Genomic DNA, 23,634 nt, shown 5'->3' with positions numbered 1-23,634 from the left:
GGCTGTGCATGAGTCTTAGATGTTTCCAATACATAATAGAACTATGTACTTCACACATGTCCTTTAGCATCTGATTGATAATGGTACGCCTTCTTTCATAAGTCTGTGCATCTATGTGTCTGGGACGGGTGCGAATGAAAACTTCACAAATAAAAACACTGTCAAGGAAAGTAAACTGCTTCAACAAAGCTTCTAACCACTCTATCAAATCACACGCAAACACTTCTGGTTTCATCATCACTCTACAAATATCATTTCCACCAATTTGTGCAATGATAACACGTGGGCGAAACGACTGTATCACCGCATACACGTTAGCGTCCCTTTGAAATATGTCTAGCGTGCCCCCGCTGAGACCGCACAGCTTCACAACACATTGCTCCAGATCAAGACCAAAATTTCGCTTTATGTCCTCAGATCGCCCCAAAATACACTTTAATCTTCCAATAAAACTGTGACCGATGATCAATACTTTCTCACGCATAATGTTTTGGCGTACTTATTACACTATGCACCTACACGCACATCGTTAGTAAACACGAACTTTTAGTACTAGGTACCTAGCTTGAAATCGTGTGGCGAACTCGTAGATACAAGTGAATGTTCTTTACCTTTCAACAACGGATGGATCCTCTAGCTATTATTTCGGGATTCCCCCGTAAACACTGGTTAAATCTTTTTTAAAAACTTTTTCTCAGCCTCCTCACAAAAAATGGCTACTGTCTTACAAACTTTATAAAGCGACGCTAACTCTCAACCAATCATATTGCAGCATTGAACCTGAGGCTCCCAGTGGGGTAAAATTGCATAGGTCCTTATAAGGGTTTACAGTTACAACTAACTTACTATATAAACAATATATATGTTGAACATAACACAAATATGAACACAACTTGCAATATTAAATCATTCGTCAGCATAAAATTATTTACTGTCATAAATGATATATATATTATATAAATATATTTCATCGTCGATTTCTATGCAAGCTCACGTGTTACACACACTTTATGACCTCAAAGGAACTGGACCGACATCTACGATTCTTTTTATCATGTTAAAGCGGCACTGTGACGCACAAAGGGGAAAATTGACAAATGTAGAATTTTTGCATGACCTCTGTAAATTTTGTTCAATTCCTAAAAGTATTCAGTTTCAGAAAATTACATGTTTCAGAACCTAAAAATGATATTTTTATGGGGAAAAATAAAAGTAAAAATACTTTCTGTCTGCCCCAAAACGAAAATATTGCAAAATACCCTGGTACTTCTTCCTCCCTATAGTACGCGTGCGCAGAAAAGTGTTGAATAAGTTTCCATAGTTACCATGGTCTCAGTTATCCACGAATGAATGTAAGAAGACCAAAAAATTTGATCCAATCTTTTCTAAAAAGTTTTTAGAACATATTTCTCACCTTTGCATGCTCCAGTTGAATGTTGTTTACAAGTTTGAGCTAAAAATAAGAGTTGCGTGACCTTGACATAACCCGAAACAACGAAACGGTAGATACAACCTTTATTTTTCCGGCACTTATATTTTGCAGTCAATTCTTGCAGTTTAATTGTCATATATTCGCTAAATACTCATAATTTCAAAAGTCTTTCTCTGTATGCTACAGATATCTTAAAATTACGATATGATTTTGACTCACTGTGCCGCTTTAACTGTGGTACTACCCTTTTGCCAAAATATATTGTTTGGCGAATAATATTATTTTTTAGAGACCGGACTATAAATTTTAGTCTCTACGAATATCGCTTAGATTATAAAATAACATTATGATATACTGATTTATGAAAGAACTACACAGAAGGCCAGTCGTCTTTCACCCACCTCCGGAGGAAATCAACTCGTCCAAGCACAAAGACTGACTCTGACCTCATTCATTCTGATGACGAAACAGACCCTAAAATAACCCCCACCCATCCCCGTTCATCATTCCCTCTTCAGTCTCTTGAAATCCCAAGTTCCCTATATTTTATGTTTTATATGGGTGCAAGGACAATGCTGATAGACTTTTTTTCTACACCTTCATGGTTTCCTTGATTTTGAGAAAACATGTAATTGAAACATTTTAGTAGATATCTGATTACTTTTGAAGACACTTCAAGACAGAAATCTATGTTCTTTTTGAAGATTATACAACGAATTCGAAATGTTTTACTTGATATGGTTCTTGTCTGACAACTTTTGGATGTTGGAACCTATGTCAAGAACTCTTGACATCACAGTGGTGTCATCATCTGCCACTAATCTTTCTATCTGGATCCCCTTTCTGTTGTTTTGCCAATCAGCTCTACCATGGTGGCAACACAACAGAAAAGGTCCCATTGATTTAGAATTTCCAATATTTATGCAAGCAGACAAATGAGAATTCCTTCACATCGGTCTATATTTTTTTTATAAATAAATTATATAAATATAAATCATTTAAATGTAGTGTCACTATAAATGTCGTCACACTAAAGTTGTGGACATGCCCTTTTAATAGCGTTAAAAATGTACAAATGTTAATAATTAATATATCAAAAAACATTTTATTCCCTTCTCCTTCGGGGCTTTTTTATTCTCATGTTCATAACTAAACGTAAAAAATGCTGGCCTTATAATGAAGAAAGGGGTCTCTTTCAAAATTGATAATTTCAGGGCCGCTGGGTCAGGGGTACCAGGGGGGTGCTTTGACTGAAAATAAATTAATGCTTTGAAATCTGCCCTTTGATAAGTAGTCTGCCTCCTTCAAAAATTGTGAATTTCATGGCATTTGGATTAAAACACAAATCAAATACAATCGCTGGAAAGTTGTTACATGATACTCAGGTGACCTATAAGGCCCATACGCGGATCAAGAGGGGGGGTCAGGTTAAAAACGTATATAATAAAACTAGCTGCAGAACTATAGCTCTCTGCTTGAGAAAATTCGGACAGATAAATCAGAGAGCTACAGATCCAAGCGTTTTAAAAACCTTCGATTTACGCCGACGATTTCTCGTCGCTACTTTAGGTATTAATTTCGTGTAGTTTTAGCTTTCTCTGGCTTTTAGAATAGTATCGTATAAAATTCATATATTTAACCCTTATATTTGATACTTTGTTTACCTTTTAACGATCCGAAACAGTCCTGTATATAATTTTGTAATGTCAGTTTAAAAGAGTTCCATCCTGACGTCCGTAACCACAAACAGCCATTTGTTAGCCTTGAGAGGTACGTAGATGACAAGGAATTGAAGTTGAATGTGTGATTAATTATTAAATACCATTTAAAACTATTTTCAAAGCTGAAGAGAGTATAAAAGACACGAAAAATACCTATAAAAGCGACAAAAATTCTTTGGCGTAAATCGGAATAAATAAATAATGAAATAAATTCCATATTTAACTTGAAAACATTGAATTTTCTGCTTATTACATTAAAAAAAATCTTAAGATTTTTCCAAATTCGTTTCTGTCAATTTGTAATACATTCCTTCATTCCTGTCTGCTATTGTCATCACCTTTTAAAATACGAAATGTTTTTTAAACTAGTAATACAACTTCTGAATGTCTTGAAATTTTCAACACATTAACAAACACCGTGAAAATGTGTTGCTGAAATCTGCTTGGAGTACTTGGCCGCTCTCCACAGGGACTTGATGAGTTCAGTGTAGAGGGGAAATTTGTCTGGTGTGGGAGTGTGAGGAAAAGTGTTGTTGATGTATCAACCTCAAGCCTGGAAGACTTGGACGGATTTTGTTACAAAAGAATCCAAGGAATCTGCATATCTCCTTGGTGAAAACCATGGTCACAGGGGCCAGGTGTCATGTCTTGTGCACGGAGATTTGGATAAATATTCGAAAAGAAAACATTGTCCACAACTTATACACAGGGAAAGGTGGCTTGCATGATTTTCATGCAATTGCCTTATCACATGATTTCGTGCGAAAAAAAACATGCGAAATATTCCACATGCGAATTTCATGCAAATGTCCTTGTACAATATACCGTTCACGGTAGCTCAGTCGGTAGAGCGCTCGCTCCGTGATCGGGAGGTCGTGAGTTCGTATCTCGGCCGCGACTGACCTAGTCGTTAAAGTGGGTAGCAACTGTTCCTTTGCCATGCGCTAGGCACATTGAGGTGAAAGTTGCGGTTCCTTCAGATGAGAGCTAAAAAACCGAATTCCCGTGTCAACGGCAGTCGTTGGCACGATGGAGATCCTCAACTGCTCAATGCCTCCAAGTGCCAATTAAGGTCAAAATTTGAAGCCCTTCTACGGCATACGGTGACGTCTCCATATGAGTGAAAAATTCTCGAGAAGGACGTTAAACAATATGTAATCAATCAATCATACAATATTTATGCGAAATCCTTGCGATTTTCATATGATTCTGACGAACACAAGCATGTGCATCAGCACTCCATTCGTCTTCATTTTGTGGTGACAGGTTTCCTGGCAAGTTACCAGTGATCAGATGTACTGGTTGGAGAACTTCCCTACAAAGCATTATTCTATTTGGTGTATATCCTGTCTGTGTACAATTGAATGCAGAGCCATAGCCAGAAGTGGTAAATCCCTGTCCCAGTTCTTGTTGTCTTTCTTGAAAACTTTGTAAGTGTTCAGTGTATGCTTTAAGCGTTTTTTTAGTTGGGATTTTTTCTACTTCTTTCAGCATTTCGGTAATTGCTCACTTGTACTTGGTCTTGTGCTTTTTTCAGTGCAGCAACTAGAGACTCAGTAGCCTCTTCAGCAGGGGTATTTTGGTCTTTATTCTCTTCAATAAAGATTTGAAATAATTATAAAACAATAACTTTAAATTAATGTGTAAATGTACTTATAATAATTTCCATGTCTTTATATTAACCAATGCACAGTTCGTTTCTTTGTAAGAAAAATGATTGAATGTCCATGTTTTCAGATTTATTTTTCTTTTTTCTGGTCTTCAGGTTACGAATTGCCTTCCGTAAGTTTGCCTCATTACTACTCATCATAGATGCTTTAAATTTTCACATAACCTTCCGTTAGACATGCCATACGGTAGGATACATTTTTGTTCAAATCCAATGTCAACTTCCTGATTGTCTGTGCGTCTGTTTCATTCATAAAAAAATCATCACAGTTTTCTAAAATTTGTAGCAGATGCTTAAATTTTGGTACACTCTTTGTTGAGGCATGCCATGGGTGGATTAATTTTGATATGAATCGGATGCAAACTTTATATTATTAAGTGCATCTGCCTGTACTTGAATTTGTTCATATTAACATGATAGTGTTTATTTACATCGGAGAGGGTGTATTATAAGTGAGCATTGGCTCACAGATTTCTTCTTTTGTCCTTTTCAAAAGGACAATTTACAATATTTCACCAGAGAGTGAAAGGGTCATTTTTTCGATATCTGCAACCTCTTCCATATAATCATGATCGTCCTTAGTATCCACAGACGGTTCTATGGTAATACCAACAATTCTTCCTATAACTGTCTGAGGTCTGTCATATCAACACCACACTCATATATTTCAAATAAAATTGGGACTTTTCTTTGCAATAAATCCAACTTCACAGGATTTTGTTTGCGATTTTCTCCGTGGGAAATGCTGGATATCCCCTGATTAACTTCTAATGTTGGTTTAATGAGAGAGCATACATGTGATGGGGAAGCTAAGCACATGAAAAGCTGCTGCGCGTGTTTCATTAGAGATTTATCTTCTATTTTCAGAAGATGGTATAAAGTGCAGGAGATATTTCTTGAATGATATTTAGAACTTTTTTCTCTCTCTCATTTTAGGGTTATGTTTGATTCCTCTTGCAACCATCCAATCTGCAGAATAGCGCTTCAAAAGCTTGTGAACGTACCCGTCAGGAATAAATGTTCTAATTAAATGCCTATGAAAATAATGCATAATCTAATGACACATTATCTTTTGTCATTTTATAGTTTAATTATATCTATTTAACATAAAAAGTATTTTATTTTTAATGATACAAGATGTTGAAATACATGTACAGTAACAATTAATATTGATGCTAAGCCTCAAATCGTCCGATATTTTGCTTGTAAAAAAAGTACTTTCACTATTCAATGCATTTATGCACGGAAAACACAGGATATTCAAAGTTGTTCATGCCGTCTTCAAAGCAAAATAAATATATATTTTTAAGATCTTTTATGCATTTGCTCATTCAATGGATTTATGTTGAAACCAGAAGTCTCTGTCGAGACTGAAGCTCTACTGGTTTGTACTTATAGCAAAGGAAGAGAAAAGTACTTAAGCAGTTGGAAATTGAAACTTTTCAACAGCAATAAATAGAATAATGATCCTTGATTAAGTCTCTTTATGTTCTTAGTGTAGTCTACTTGCATGCCACATAATATTATAACCAGACTAAAACTGTTATTTGGAGTAGCATTTTGAGAGTATTTAACAGAAATTTATATTTTTAGTAACCGCGGCAACACCGTTCATCGAAATCAAAAACCAATGCACTAAATTATGTATCTTAGTGTAGCCTACTTGTGTGCCAAGTTATATTGAAATCAGACCAAAACTGTAGGAGGAGTAGCATTTTGAAAGAATTTCACAGAAATTTCTATTTTTAGTAACCGCGGCAAAACCGTTCATCGAAATCAAAAACCGATACACAGTATTATGTATCTTAGTGTAGTCTACTTGTGTGCCGAGTTATATTGAAATCAGACCAAAACTGTAGGAGGAGTAGCATTTTGAAAGAATTTCACAGAAATTTCTATTTTTAGTAACCGCGGCAAAACCGTTCATCGAAATCAAAAACCGATACACAGTATTATGTATCTTAGTGTAGTCTACTTGTGTGCCAAGTTATATTGAAATCAGACCAAAACTGTAGAAGGAGTAGCATTTTGAAAGAATTTCACAGAAATTTCTATTTTTAGTAACCGCGGCAACACCGTTCATCTAAATCAAAAACCGATACACAGAATTATGTATCTTAGTGTAGTCTACTTGTGTGCCAAGTTATATTGAAATCAGACCAAAACTGTAGGAGGAGTAGCATTTTGAAAGAATTTCACAGAAATTTCTATTTTTAGTAACCGCGGCAACACCGTTCATCGAAATCAAAAACCGATACACAGAATTATGTATCTTAGTGTAGTCTACTTGTGTGCCAAGTTATATTGAAATTAGACCAAAACTGTAGGAGGAGTAGCATTTTGAAAAATTGTTTACAGACAGACAGACGGACAGACAGACAGACAGACAGACGGACGGACGACGGACGCATTACCATCGCATAAGCTCTTCTGGTCTCTGACCAGTAGAGCTAAAAATGAATAAATGACATAGGCATCGGAAGCAAATTAAAAAGGGGGGCTTATTGGAAGGAAAGGGGGGGTTAAACATACAAAGAAATGTTAACCCCGATTTTCAATGCCTATACATGTATTATGTATATATTTGCAAAAAAAGTGGGGGCTAAGCACCCCCCCCCCTCGGTTCCGACGCCTATGTGAGAAAATATTGGCATCAAAAAGATGTAGGCCTCTCAATTAAGACACGTGAATCATGTGCTGATACACTTGATTTTTGTCACGGGATAACCCCTATAGATATGGTTTCTGCAGAGTAGAGTTTGTTTCATAGCGCAGGGCAAAGTGTATAAAAAAATCTTTGTGTCATTCGCAGCTGTAGGATTTACAAACAAGTTTTTACTGGTAGGACATTTAAAAAAAAATACTCATCATGCACTTTTACTTTGTGCACATCATACAGGAGGCCCACCGGCCTGAAAATAGTTCATCATACCCAGAAGTAGAGTAAAAGATTTTCATAGATGTAATGCATTTTCACTATATAATCATTGAGCCCCGCCCTAACACCATGAACCCTTATCCCTGGGGCAATACAATTCACAATTTATGTAGAGACACTCTTGCTCATCATAATTATGTCCTTAATTAGTTTATTTAATACTCAGAAGCAGATAAGAAGATTTTCGAAGATTTAATTCATTTTCACTAAATAATCAATAGAGCCCAGCCTTAATACCATAACCCCTGAACTTGGGGCCATAAAATTCACAAATTTGGTAGAGGCACTCATCATAACTATGTACTTAATTAGTTTATTTAATACCTGGGAGCAGAGAAGATTTTCAAGGAATAGATGTATTTTAATCCAACAGACTTTTATTATGTATTTTAATTGCATATATAAGAACTAGAATAGATGCGAGAATGTTGAGGTATCGTGAAGCAGCTTATGTAAGAAAAATTTGTTGATGAACTGTGAACTTCTTTCAAGAATCAAATATTTACAAGAAAAGATTTTAAAAGATTTATCTGAAAATGAACATTTATCAAGCATATAAATAGTAGTCACAGATATCAGCAATTACAATACTCTTTCATGTATTTGGAAGTTTTGACTATTTTCCCCCTCTTGTCCTAGTAGAACTAACAACTTGTGTTTTGTAGGAATCGGAGGATGAAGCAACATCTGGTGGAGGTTCAAAAGCGCGAAAAACCTCTAATAGAATGATGCCACCAGTTTCTTCACCAGACCAATTTTTAACCGGAGTCTCGGTGGAATCACTAGTGACATCAACCTGCTGTGTCAAAAACTGCTGTTGTTTGGTGGCCATGGACAAGAAAAGGAATCTCCAGAGTCAAACCATTTGAAATTTGATTGATGTTAACTTAAAAATTCTGACCTTGTTGTTCATCATTAACCAGGCTACGGTCAGCTGTTCTGGAGTTAAAATTTTCTGAAAAATTTGGGGAGTTGGTTGAGAACTGTGGTTTTAATGGAGTAGACCTATATGGACTTGATGTTCTATATTTAACTGTACTTTGAGTGCTTTTGAAGGAACTGTTAGATCTGAAGGGTTGAGAGAACTTCATAGGACTGATTGACAGGAAAAATAAATTAACAGGAAAAGCTTAATCAAATAATGAAAGAATGTAGGAATTTGAGGGAAAAACAAGGCAAGATTACAAAAAGGAAAATCACATAAGGTTAGATTACTATTTTTCATATTTTCAGCTTACCTCATTTATAAGCTTAAAAAAGCTAGAAGCTTATTTGAGCTTTTCTGATTACCTGTCATCTGTCGTTTATCCGTTTGTCTCTGTCTGTAATTTTTTTTCACTTTTTCCAATTTTGAAAGATCATTGAACCACTTTTAACCCAAATTGGAACAGAGCATCTTTAGGTGAAGGGAAATTTAAATTGTTAAAATAAAAGATCCCCTTATGAGGAAATCTAATTAAAAAATTTTAAGACATTAGTAGGGTTTGGGTCCTCAAACTTTTTTTTTTCTCAAGAACTATTCTAGAATTAAAGAAGCATACATTTTAAAATATTTAAATCATGGCCCTAAGGGTAACATTATGCAGGCCTAAAAAGAGAGTTCAAAGGGGAATATAATTTATAAGGACATTGTTTTTTAAAATGATCCTCTTGTTACTCATATTGAAACTCATGAGGTAATATGCACCCTAAATTGTTCAAAATGTGACAAATGTGACCCCCAAGTCAATATAGTCAAAATAGCGAATACAAGTTTAACATTCAAACATAAGGGGAAGACTGGGTCAGGAAAGATGAACCTTCCTGGGGTAGTGTAGATTCTGAATTGTACAAAGCATGGCTCCTGGGAATCATGTTTTACATTTAAATATAACCCCCACCCCCCAAAAAATGTTAAAAATTTCAATAATAACTGTGTCAGAAAAACTTAAATCAAAGCGTTTGAAGTAGTGCAGATTTTATATTGTTCAGCAAATGATCTCCTCCGACAGGTTTGGACAATAATAAAGAACTCAAGTTTTTTTTTAAATAAAAGAATGCCTTATATTGTATTTTTTTCATTTAAAAAGCAGTGGATGTCATAGAAGACACTTTACCAGTGATGAAAAAACCAGCCACTGATGAATGGAGTTTTAAAAAGGGACAGGAGGACCTAGACGTAGGCAGGGTTGTGGCAATTACACCAATTCGCCAAAAAGATGTTGTGGATGGAGAACCATGGTTGGCCTTGACAAATGAAGTTGCCAAAGCAAAGATCAAAGTGTCATGGCTGCAGGGGAGCTACACCACCAGTTGGATACCCAATCCAGACTTTGAAGGCTGTGCTCCAGATAGCATCCCTAGGAATAGGGTGGCATGTAGCTTTAAGTTTATCAGCAATAAAATCTTGCCTGGCTAAATTGTAGATAAGCTAAAGAAAATATTTAAAAATTAAGACATAAGAAATCTATGTAAATAACCCACAAATAAGTAGTGACAATAGTATTGGGTACATCAGTATTGGTCTCCACTACCATTAGAACTAGTTTCATTATGACATGCCAGTGCAATCTGTAATGTGTTTTTTTATTAACTTGTATTTTGTAATCTAACATTTCTTGCACTAATTTACAATACCATTTGCTTATAGCTTTGAGAAGAACGAACAATGTTTTATACAAACAATTACTGGATTGACATCCATGTGAAGCAATTACTGGATTGACATCCATGTGAAGTATTTAAAGTCCATCTTATAAATGAATTGTACTTTGTATATGTCATGCAAAGAAATGAAATTTGATGAATAACACATTCAGTGTCAATTTGTCATATTTATTTTTTGTTATTTGTGTTTATCCATTAACGCATTTGAAATTGGGAGAGGAACGTTCCTCTCAAGATTTTTTTGTTACAGATTCATGCATATATTGAGTTCACTTGAAATTGGGCGAGGAACGTTCCTCTCAAGTTTTTTTTTGGTTACAGATTCATGCATATATTGAGTTCACTTAAAATTGGGAGAGGAACGTTCCTCACAGTTTTTTTGCTAAAGATTCATGTATATATTGAGTTCACTTGAAATTGGGAGAGGAACGTTCCTCGCAGGTTTTTTTGTTAAGGTTTCGTCGAAGGTCAACATGTCTAAAAAAATTATTTTTACAATTGCTCCAAAATTATCTGTTGTATGAAGTCAAAACTTTTACATTTCGTAAATATATCACTGATTAATAGATAAAAAGTATTACATGATAACCAATATTTTTATAAAGATATTTTTAAAGATAAATTGTATCAGAAAATGTGCATATTTTAAAAAGAAATGCACCTGCTTTATTCTGTCCTTTTTGTGAAAACCAACATTGTAGATATAATTTATGTTTATCATTGAAGGGCAAGTTGGACATGAATGGTCTCTGAAAGCCTGTTATTGAAAGCATGACATGTATAAAGACAAGATCCCTATAGAATCCGCCATTTGCAGTGTACTCTCACTTTCAAGTCTTAACAATTGGACAAAATAAACAAGGAACACAACTTTCCAGAGGCTATCCAAGTCCAACTTGCCCTTCATTGATAAACATATTTTGTTTCTGCAATGTTGGTTTTCACTAAAAGCATAGAGTTAATTAGGTGTATTTTTTTGAAATTATATGCATTTTTAAGAAGAATTTAACTCAATTAATATTATTCCAAGTATTCTTTTTATCAATTGATACTTTCTATCTGTTAACCAATAAATAATTTATAAACTGTAAAAGTTTTAACTTTATACCTTACATACTTTTGAGGCTTTTGTAAAAATAAAATTTTGGACATGATGGCCTTTGACGAAACCTTAAAGATTCATGTATATATTGAGTTCACTTGAAATTGGGAGAGGAACGTTCCTCGCAGGTTTTTGTGTTAAAGATTCATGTATATATTGAGTTCACTTGAAATTGGGAGAGGAACGTTCCTCGCAAGTTTTTTTTGTTAAAGATTCATGTACATATTGAGTTCAGTTGAAATTGGGAGAGGAACGTTCCTCGCATCTTTTTTTGTTTAAGATTCATGTATATGTTGAGTTCACTTGAAATTGGGAGAGGAACGTTCCTCGCAGGTTTTTTTGTTAAAGATTCTTGTATATATTGAGTTCACTTGAAATTGGGAGCGGAACGTTCCTCGCAGATTTTTTTGTTAAAGATTCATGTATATATTGAGTTCACTTGAAATTGGGAGAGGAACGTTCCTCGCATCTTTTTTTGTTAAAGATTCATGTATATATTGAGTTCACTTGAAATTGGGAGAGGAACGTTCCTCGCAGGTTTTTGTGTTAAAGATTCATGTATATATTGAGCTCACTTGAAATTGGGAGAGGAATGTTCTTCGCAGGTTTTTTTGTTAAAGATTCATGTTTATATTGAGTTCACTTGAAATTGGCAGAGGAACGTTCTCGCAAGTTTTTTTTGTTAAAGATTTATGTATATATTGAGTTCACTTGAGATTGGGAGAGGAACGTTCCTTGCAGATTTTTTTTGTTAAAGATTCATGAATATATTGAGTTCACATGCAATTGGGAGAGGAACGTTCCTGCATCTTTTTTTGTTTAAGATTCATGTATATATTGAGTTCACATGAATTGGAAGAGGAACGTTCCTCGTAGGTTTTGTTGTTAAAGATTCATGTAAAAATTGAGTTCACTTGAAATTGGGAGAGGAACGTTCCTTGCAGGTTTTTTTTGTTAGAGATTCATGTAAATATTGAGTTCACTTGAAATTAGGAGAGGAACGTTCCTCGCAGGTTATTTTGTTAGATTCATGTATATTGAGTTCACTTGAAATTGGGAGAGGAACGTTCCTCACAGGTTTTTGGGGAAAGATTCATGTATATCGAGTTCACTTGAAATTGGAAGAGGAACGTTCCTCCTAGGTTTATTTGTTAAAGATTCAGGTAAATGTATATTTCGAGTTCATTTGAAACTGGGAGATGAACGTTCCTCTTTTTTTTGGATGAAGATTTATGTCGCACCTGCTGTTACGGCCTCCCTTAATCAGCGGCCACTCCCCATGAGCGGCCAGTTTTAATCCCGCCCGTTCATTTTTTCACTATATTTTAACTCTTTTAAGCGGCCACCTGTCTAACGCGGCCAGTGGCCAGTGTTTTGGGGTCCCATGTGCTCAATATGCCTGTTTTCAGCGGCCATTTTGACTTTTTTGTCACATGACTTCCGTCTGACACGTGACCTCACATCTCCGTGGAGAAGCCAAACAAGAACAGCTGATTATAAGTAATGACCGATAATTGCGGGTGTAATTTGAAATCTGTCAGGATTTAATGATTTAATTAAATGATATGTTTTTTAACAAGTGTTTTTTTTTGGAGTTCTTTAATATGAAAGAAAGTTGTTGAATATGTTCATGATATAAACTCAGTACAATAATTACAATTTCGCCTTAGGTTATCAAGTGGCCAGTCGCCTTATTATGTTTATATGTACACATAGATCTATTACATGACGTATTCTGAGTAAAAATCAACCAATGTATTGAAATATTAAATGAAATGGAGGGCAGGAAGAGAACAGTCTTTTCCTTAAAAGATAAGGCTAAAGACATTGAACTTAGTAAACAGGTTCTGTCTTCGCGAAAAATATGGGAAGTTTTAAAGTGTGGAAAAACTCAAATTAATAATCTGTTGAAACGAAAACACGAAGTTTTGAGGATTTGGAACAAAATGTAGACCCTGAATGAAAAAGACGTCGTCACATTACAGGGAACGAAGAAATTAACGAATTGTGTTGGACTTGGTTTCAAGATGCTACAAAACGCAGGATATGTGTCACTGGTCCTCTCCTCCAGGAACAAGCGAAAACAATCGCATCTCAACTAAACAATGATTCATTTAAAGCATCAAATGGATGGCTAGAATCTTTTAGAAAAAGACATTACATTTCTTTTGGTTTAATGAGTGGGGAAAGGGGTGATGTAAACACAGAAACTGTCCATGACTGGAAAGAAAAACTGAATCTGATTTGTGAAGGTTATGAACCTAAGAACATTTTTGATATAGACGAAACGGGGCTGTTTTTTAAGAGAAACTACACGTAAAACTTTGTTTGTAAAGGGGGAGGACTGCGCTGGGGGAAAGAAATCAAAAGACAGAATAACTGTAGCCTTATGCGCCTCTATGTGCGGGGAAAAGGTTAAACCTGTATTAATTGCCAAATCCAGAAATCCTACATGCTTTAAAAAAATCAAACCAGAGACCTTACCAGTGTCTTACTATTACAATAAAAAATCGTGGATGAACAGTGGAATTATGGAGGATTGGCTAAAAGGACTGGATCGTAAAATGGGAAGACAAAACCGAAGAATTATATTGTTCATGGATAATGCCCCATCCCATCCCAAACTACAGTTGAGAAACATTGAGTTCAAATTCTTTCCTGCAAACACACATCACATACTCAGCCTATGGACATGGGCATTATCCAGACAACAAAGCTTAAATTTAGGAGAAAACATGTAGGTTTCTGTTTTAATTTGTAAAGATGATATTAACGCTGTTATTTTTTATAATTAAAAAAAATATTTTTATTACTTGCGCAGATGCAGTACATCCTCAATCAGATGGAAAAACAGCCAGGAGTAGGGGGGACAGAACTTCTTCGCCAAATAAACATATTAGACACTATATATTGGCTAAACCAGGCTTGGCAAGAAGTGGAATCAAGCACTATCACAAAGTGTTTCGAAAAAGCGGGGTTCAGCTTTACATCTAATGAGAATGATGACAAGAGTGAGGATGAAGATGACGATGATGATGTCCCGTTGTCAGTTCTGAAATTATGCAGTGAACTTTTTGGATGCGATTTCAGTGAATTGGTCCAATTAGATCAGGAAATAAATACTTGTGACACCGATACTATAGATTGGGGACTGCCAGCACAGCAAATCCTGGACATGGAAAAAGTCTCATCAGATGAGGAAATTTGTGAACATGATGATGGTGATGAGGAACTGAATTCGCTCTCTATCTCCGATGCAAATATTTATTTAGAAAAGCTTAAAGCCTTTGCTCAGAGTCACGGACATGCTATTCTGTTAGAACATATTATGATTTCTAGTGCTATTGTTGATTCCATGGCTGTTTCCCATACAAAACAAAAAACAATTACAGATTTCTTTCCAAAATCAATGTGAAAAAAATTGTAAATAAAAACTTCCAACATTTTTTAAATGTGTTGAAATTGTGGAGTTAAATACATTCAATAAAATAAAGGTAAACACAGCTGTACTCGCAAAATTTTTACTCATTGGTTTGAAACCTGTAATAAGTGGCCATTTGTCTTATGTGGCCAATTTGTCATTCTCCCTTGAGTGGCCTCTTAAAACAGGTTTGACTGTATTAAGTTTTTTTGAAATTGGGAGAGGAACGTTCCTCACAAGTTAAAGAATAAAGGATCTCAAAGTTTGAATTTTTCGGGTTTTCTATTGCAAATAAAAGACTAGACTAGTTGCACTAATGATATTGTAGCCTAAAATGGCTTCACATTTGAAATGTGGGGGTAAACAAAGGAATTTTGATTTTCCTTTTTTGATTTGGATTGTGTTCAAGATACATTATTTGAAAGTATATAATTTTGATTTATTTTGTTTTAAGAAATGTTAATTATTTAATTCTTTACTATATCTTATGTTATCAGGTCATTATCTACTTTGTACTCTACAGGAACTGCTGAAAAAAAAATAAGGACGGAAGGGACAGGAAGTTGAGGATAGTCAACAAACTTTTTCATGAAAGGAAGCTTGCAAAATTGATAATGGGACTCTACTCATCAGTTTTCCCCTTACTGAAGAGCTTTGTGATCCTTTTAGAGATGAAGGAACCTCTAATTCACTTGCTACATGAAGAACAGGTAATCTTAAAATTTTGAAAATGTTTTTTTACCAAAGAAATTAAGAATCCTTGTTTTGTTTTTTATATTATCTCTAACTGCAATGTGCATAAATTATTGAGAACTCTTCTTGCAGGTTAGACTGTTTAAGGAGTTCTTAAGTTGTTTCATCAAGCCAGATGTTGTGCAGGGGGCCAAATCATCATGAAGGTTGAAGAAACTAGATATTTCAAGGCAGAAAACGTTAACTGGGGTGAAGGCACAGTCAGTTGTCAGAAAATCAACCAAGAAGGATTATGTTGTCAAAGGCTTTCTGAAACAAGTAAATTATTTATATTTTGTATTCAATGTACATGTACTAATTATTTTGTCTTATATTTTTTTAAACCTATATTTCTGTTAAAATAATTCAAGTACACATTGTTTCTTTCAGGTTGGTGATGCCTACACACTGTGTGGTAAGGTGTTGCAGGATAATAAGGATATGGAAATAACGAACAGTATTCAATCTCAACGTCCATTAAACAAATATACAAAATAAGAGCAGAGCTAACACGGACCTCCGAAACATCAGAGGTGGGATCAGGTGCCATGGAGGAGTGAGCATCCCTTGCTGATAAGTTACCTTTAACCAATCAACTCCTTCAAACACTGGGGGCTATCCATCCAGAGACCAGGGGCCATTCTCAAACTTTGTCATATATGCAGAAGCTTCCTACATATGCCACCACTGTACTCAATGAAGCTGAAGCTGAGGAATATGACCAAGAAATCAGGCAGTTTCATATTGACAATTCACTTCCAGAGATAGAAGATACCAGAATAGATCATTGGTGGGGAAAAGACGAAGTTGTCCAGAAATATCCTAACCTCTCAAAACTTGTACAAGCTTTACTTAGCTGTTTCCATGGTCCTCAGATGGAATCATCTTTCAATGTCATGAATGATGTTATTGACAACAAGTCTGGAAGATTGAATCTGGAGACCTACAGTGCCATACAGACTATTAAATATAGACTTAGCGCTGATGGAAAAGCAGCCATTCAGTTTTTTCACAAGAAGGATTATATGCATGAAAGTGTGGACAAAATACTTTGCAAAAATATGAACAGCTCCAACAGGGAATATAAAGCTGATCTAGATAAGAAAAAGGATGAAAAATTTTTGAAAAAGAGACAGTTAGATATTCGTGTTAAGCATACTCAGTAGAAACGAAAGGCTAAAGAACTAATTGTTCAGGCTGCCAAGAAAGTAAGACTGGGACATATTGTGAATTTGTCAAAACCTTAAAAAATAAATAACTCCAGTGTTTCTCATTTTAATTTATTTCTCCAAAAAAGAACTATAAGTAGACATTTTCAAGTTCATTTTTTACATTCAAAATTTAAATATGTGCTCTACAATTTCAGTTCTCAGAGGGCTTTTGAATGTTAAAATAACCATTTTCAGCCCCCTGGACCCCCTGATCAGGGGCGCTGCCCCTTGAAACCCCGCTGGGCGAGGACTCCCAGACCCCCTTCAGCTTTTTTTTGCTTTTCTTTGGAATCATGTCTGATTTTTAAAAAACGGCGTCTACAGGTGCAAGGGCGAAAAAAAGTGTCAATATAAAAAAAATTAGAAAATGGATATGTAAAAAAAAAAAAAAATTGAACCCATAAATAAATCCAGTTGGGTGGATTTTGGTGAGTCGGTCGCGTTTTCGCAAATAAACAATTTTTTATGGATGGCCTTGTACATCAAAAAAATTTCAACCAAATCTCAACCTAGTTTCAACCAATATTCACTTTTGTTCAATGTTGATATTTGACGTTGAAACAACGTTGAAGCTTCAACGTTGCATCAACTTTCATTTGCAACGATAAATCAACCAAAAATTCAACCAATTTTCAACGTTTATTCAACGTTGAAAATTGACGTTGAAACAACGAAATGTCTCAACGTTGCCTAAACTTTCATATGCATCCAAAATTCAACGTTCATTCAACGTTGAAGTGCAACGTTGATTCAACGTTGAATCAACGTTGAAATGCCTGCTGGGCGAATTAAATCACATTTTTAAAAATACAATTGAAGAATAATGATATTATAATATTCTCTTTTTGTTTTAATTTCATTATTTCTATATTTTAAATAAGTAAAAACTTGAAATACGATATTATATATATATTTTATATTCCATTTAGGTCCAATTGATTTCCATTTGTCCATTTGGGTCCATTTGTGTTCCATTTGGGTAAATCGACGCACCCTAAATCTCCTTTTCAAGTGCGACTGTGTGGGATCACGAGGAGATGCAGACATAAGTACAATGGAAGAACTAGAGAATTTAAAGGAGTCTTCTCAGCCAACTAGTGAGGAGTCTTCACAGCCAACTAGTAAGGAGTCTTCTCAGCCAACTAGTGAGGAGTCTCCACAGCCAACTAGTGAGGAGTCGTCTCAGCCAACTAGTAAGGAGTCTTCACAGCCAACTAGTGAGGAGTCTTCTCAGCCAACTAGTGAGGAGTCTTCACAGCCAACTAGTAAGGAGTCTTCTCAGCCAACTAGTGAGGAGTCTTCTCAGCCAACTAGTGAGGAGTCTTCACAGCCAACTAGTGAGGAGTCTTCACAGCAAACTAGTGAGGAGTCTTCACAGCCAACTAGTGAGGAGTCTTCACAGCCAACTAGTAAGGAGTCTTCACAGCCAACTAGTGAGGAGTCTTCACAACCAACTAGTGAGGAGTCTTCACAGCCAACTAGTGAGGAGTCTTAACAGCAAACTAGTGAGGAGTCTTCACAGCCAACTAGTGAGGAGTCTTCTCAGCCAACTATTGAGGAGTCTTCACAGCCAACTAGTGAGGAGTCTTCACAGCAAACTAGTGAGGAATCTTCACAGCCAACTAGTGAGGAGTCTTCACAGCCAACTAGTGATAAGTCGAACGGAAGTTCCAGTTCTGATTCAGACATATTCACGAAGGCCACGTCTGACTGGGATTCTCATTACGTAGATAAATTAGGAGTGGAATTCACCGAGGCGGGCATGAAAGATATAATCTATTTCATTAATTTCGCTTGGACTTAACCCCTTAGAGATGGCAAAAATTGAAAATAAACATCCTTACCTTAAAAAAACGTAAGTGCGCATTGGTTTTATTTTAGATCGCAAATACAATCTCATTGTATCAGTCCTCAAAGGAATCTGAGATTTCTCTGAATCTTACCCCTGCCTTTATATTGTGACATTATCAGATTATTCTCTTTGATATATACTTGCCCACCAAAAAACAAGTTATAATATTTTATTTATATGTTCAAACAACCATTTAGAGGCTAACATTTTCCCATGGTTTGATTTAGATAGAATGTTCTATCGTTAAAATGATATTGTTCTTCGGACCCGGTTTAACGATAGAATTCGTTCCGTGTATTCGTAATGTAGCAGAAAGAAACAAGTGCGATAGTGCATTTACTAGGAACAATCTAGAGAGTTCCGAATGTAAACATTTGAATGGAAAGAAAAACGTTGAGAAAATTAATTGGATTTACGTATTTATATGGATTATTTTTTGGGTTAAAAGGCATAAGCAATCTCAAGAAGGTTTGTTTTGATTATTTTGGTAGTTATTCCCAGTGCATATCATTTAATATTCTTCAAATCGTTTCGGAGCGGATCCGCTCCGATTTGCTACGTTGCAAGTATATGGGACGAATTCCAAGTGTGATGAGGGCCTGTACCGAGACACAGAATATTCTAACTAGGTTTGATTATGCTTGACACCCCCCCCCCCATTCCTCCAGTTAAATTATTTCTGATATAATAAATAATGTATTAATCAGGTCCAGCACAATCTCTTGATTAAGGCTTACTAGAGAGATTGTGCTGGACCTGATTAATACAATATTTATTATATCAGAGATAAAAATATCATAAATAATTTATAAGCTATGTACCTGAACTAAGCAATTTTATCACACTTTTTTCGCAAATGTTTAATTTTTCAGCATGTGCAAAAAAGTTGCACCTTGGTGCAGCGGAAATGATATGTTGACAGTGTGACCGTTTGGGCGAGCACAGATATTTATTTTGTTAAAATTTAGATCGGGTTCGTCAAACTGCACTGTGACATATGGTGCGTCTAGTACTGACTAGACTCTGACATCACATGATGTCATTATAAGAAATTCTCATTACCTTCATGATTGTCATTTTGTGAATGCGGTATTTGTTGTTTACATTGCCTTCAATTTTAAGATGTGTGCAATTACATGACCATCACTGATCAGACGAGCATATCCCTCGGCCTTTGCATTACTATGACTACTGCTTTCAAGTTGTTGTCGAATAGCTTTATATCCTGAAATGATTTTAGTTTATGTGACTTTCGATGATAAAGAACTATATGCGGTATTAACCAACATTTGCCCCCCAAAATCAAACTTTGATGGAGTTATATTTGATTAAGTCCTTAAACAGGGGAGTATATGCTGACTTCAAAGCACTGAATAATTTCATAAGTAATGACGTCATATGTACGTAATGACGTCACAAATATGACGTAAATTTCAGTTTTTTTATGAATTTTGGAGAAAAATGTACATATTTCGTCGATATTTTAAATAAAAGTCACCGAGCGCATGTTTGTTCAGGATTAAAATTTTGATATAATGTGTAGAATGATAATATCAATGAAATATGTCAATATTGTTCCTGAACACACATGCGCTCTATAAATTCTAAAGCTTAAATTGTTGAAATTTTGTCCATTTTGTCCTCTTTCTGAAAATGGATATAAAATCGGACTAGTGTGTGACGTCATAAAAACAGATATTGTGAATACACTGCTCTGGAACTATAATATTTTCTGTTAACTTATATTTTTCGTACAATTTATTGAATTCAGCACATTTCAGGAAGTTTTCAAAATTTGACTTTTGTGGGGTCAAACATATGCAATATACCGCATATAGTTCTTTGACTATAATTTTGAAATATCTGCATGAATTTACCCTTTATCAGTACTGTAATTGACCTGTACGTGTGTGGCAACCACCTTGTTCCACCTTCCCTCGTAGGCAAAACTGTTTCACTTCTAACGAGGCAAAACTTCGCTGGAGGGCCTTCTTTTGTGTTGGACTTTTGTGGTAAAGGTAAAATAGTCCTATGAGTAATGTCATGCATTTGGTATACAGACTTGGTTGGCACGATTTTATTGCATCTTTGAAACTCAATTCAAGACGATGGGCTAGACAATGCACAACAACTAAATGGGGTCTTGTCTCCTTCAGCAGTGCACCAAGTCCTGATTTACAGCCTATAAAAAATAATAAGACTATTGATTTTTCATTTAACTTTCATTAAAAGTCATGATCGTGGAAAACAAATAAGGCAATACTTATCATTAAATTTATCATTTAATGTATCTTATCAGTTTTAAAATTACTAATAGGTATGACGTACCTTGCATGTTAGATACCCCGTCTGCACAAAAACAAATAAGCTTGTCTTTGAACACATCATGAATCTCAAGGCTTTGGAAGGTTTCCGCGAACATCAGATGTAGATCACTTGCTGAAGTTGAGTTGGGACTCCAAATGTGCAAATACATGTCTTGAACGACCCCTTTGTTACAAATTCTCACATAAATGTTTTCTAACTCATCCCCTGTAAAGTCAGTCACTCCATCACATGTAAGGGAAAAAACAAACTGTTACGTAACTTTTCACATACTTCTGATCTTGTAACTGCTGCAATGTGGTGTATCATTGTAGCTGCAGACTTGTCATTGAGGTACTGTTCTCCCACATTAAGACCCTTCATCTTGTCCAACTGACAAATAAATGTGTAGTCCAAAAAACTTTTGTTGTGCTTCGCTATAGCATGGGCCGTTCTAAATTTGATAGCCATTTTGTCATAATCGGCTTTTTTAAGTTGCAGTAGACATTTTGATGCCAGACTTTCTGAGTGAGGTTTTAAAAGGTACTTTGATGTAAAGTGTTTTTGCCACTTTTATTCCTCGTGGTCTTTTACAGCGTCGATTCGGAAATGATTAGAGCCTGATGTAAACTTACTCTGCACACCTTCTTTTTTACACCATGCACAAGACATCAGATTGTTTTCCGAGTCATACAACAGCCATGGTCTGTCTTTCTGCCATTTGGTGCTGAAACTTTCTGACACGTTTTTGTTCATAATTCAATTTTGGTTCACTTGCTGGTCTTTTGACCGGTGTAGCTGATTTCAAAAATGGTATCATGACTGCCCCTCAATCACGACTACACGTGGCATCGATGTATGTCTCGTAATTTAGCAACTATATATACAATAGGTTAAACTAAACACTTCAATGATTACGATCGACGCTTATTTGACAAGTCGTACCGAGAATGTAGAGCGCACATAACAAGTTTTGCGAATGACTTAGGTACGATGGACGAAATGACAAGTAAACATTGTATGACGACAGAAAATGTACACATGCCCTCCGGGCATGTAATTTAGCAAGTTTTACATGCCCGCCTGCAATTTTTCCTGGCCCCGGACATCGGACTCCCGAATTATTTCGAAAACTGAATTGTTTATTTTCATTTGTGTATCAATCTTTCGTATATTATGACCATATCCACTTAGCATGCTTAACCTGTACACTAATCATCGTAAGTCATCCATAACAGGTCACAGGTGATCGTCTTGTAAAAACAATCAATCCGGCTTGTGTTTTGATAACAAGTATCACTCAGTTCAGGCGTGAATATTGACAAGAATTGAAGTACAAATTAAAATTTACCGTCCGGATAACTGAACCAATTTATAACTTAAAAATACATTTTGTAGTAAAAAAAAAAGAGCCGTCCGGATACGGAACGCGGAATTCCGGATAAATGAGTCAAAATTACGTTGAAAAAATCTGTTCACGAGAAAAATCGTCAGAAAGGTGAAGCGTTCGGATATCTTGCGTCCGGATATCTTAAGGTCCACTGTATGTATATTTAAATCTTGAGATTCATACTTTTAGGATTTCAACCTTTTAGGATTTCAATCTTTAAAAACATTCAGACTTTCAATCTTTAAAAACTTTCAATCTTGAGGACTGAGTATTTTAATATTCATTTAGTTTGTCTTTGATTCGTTTCTGGAATCCCGTCTTTCTTTGATAGGAATGACCAACGATCTTGCTTGGGCTAATTTTTTTTCGTATTCAGACTTCGTATCATCGTCATTGTTCATTAAGAGTCTCGATAAATCAGCTTGATTGGCTTTCATTAATGCCACTCTAAGTCCCATAAAAGCCCTCGATCCTCGACGTAAAATGATACAAATCAGTTTTCTGTTTTGGTCATAACTGGTTTTCTCGGCTTCTATTTGTTGCCTCATTTCGTCGGTAATTATGTTAGAAGCATACAGATGTTCCGCAACTTGAATTGCCATCATCTTCTTCACCAATATGGAGTAGTTTGCTTTAATAAGATTTTGATGTTTATTCTCCATCTCTGTTAACAGCAAAAATCTCACAAGAAAGAAAATAAAGTCAACTTGTATTCTCTCTGAGACTTACTCAGGACTGGTGAAATTCTTTCAAATCGATGAAGTTTATATACGATTTAATCACGAAGGTCTATGACTGAATACTGCCCTTGACTTTGTACTGCCCCTGACTGTGTACTGCCCTTGACTGTGTTCTGCCCTTGACTGTATACTGCCCCTGACTGTGTACTACCCTCTTGATCGTGACCTCAATTATGATCTATGTGGGTGGGGTTCTGGGTTTTATTGTTAAGTGCACATGTTTTCAATTTCTGAAGAAGCATAGGTAATAAAACATCCTCTGTTTGTTGAATTCTTCTCTAAAAATGAGCCCTATCTACGGCATACTCCATCCAGATTCCTTTCCGTTCTTCATAAGGAATTAAAATAATTTGCACATGGTCATTTAATTTAAGTTTTTTAGGCATATTTGTCCTTGTTGAATCTTTAACATTTGGAGTGTGGAAAATATTTTCGCGGCATAACTCGGCGTTTCAACAGGTATTCTTCAGATCCCC

General features: G+C 35.6%; 1 protein-coding gene and 2 pseudogenes across 1 annotated transcript; 1 reads left to right on the top strand and 2 right to left on the bottom strand.

Annotated features, from left to right (window-relative positions):
• Nucleotides 1-13,283: 13,283 nt before the first annotated feature.
• LOC134268450 (tigger transposable element-derived protein 4-like) lies at nucleotides 13,284-14,923 on the top strand (annotated as a pseudogene).
• A 4,901-nt stretch (nucleotides 14,924-19,824) lies between these two features.
• On the bottom strand, nucleotides 19,825-21,849 carry LOC134268449 (zinc finger protein 862-like; annotated as a pseudogene).
• Nucleotides 21,850-22,702: 853 nt separating this feature from the next.
• LOC134268448 (uncharacterized) lies at nucleotides 22,703-23,080 on the bottom strand. Its single transcript, XM_062750705.1, has one exon. The coding sequence runs from the start codon at nucleotides 23,078-23,080 to the stop codon at nucleotides 22,703-22,705; it is 378 nt and encodes a 125-aa protein (XP_062606689.1).
• Between the last annotated feature and the right edge of the window lie 554 nt (nucleotides 23,081-23,634).

The sequence above is a fragment of the Saccostrea cucullata genome, unplaced genomic scaffold, assembly GCF_032062105.1.
Source record: "Saccostrea cucullata isolate Sc308-1 unplaced genomic scaffold, CSIRO_AGI_Scuc_v1 ctg2509, whole genome shotgun sequence".
NCBI lineage: Eukaryota > Metazoa > Mollusca > Bivalvia > Ostreida > Ostreidae > Saccostrea > Saccostrea cuccullata.
Note: the sequence above shows the minus strand (reverse complement) of the source record. Positions and strands in the feature narration are given on the sequence as shown.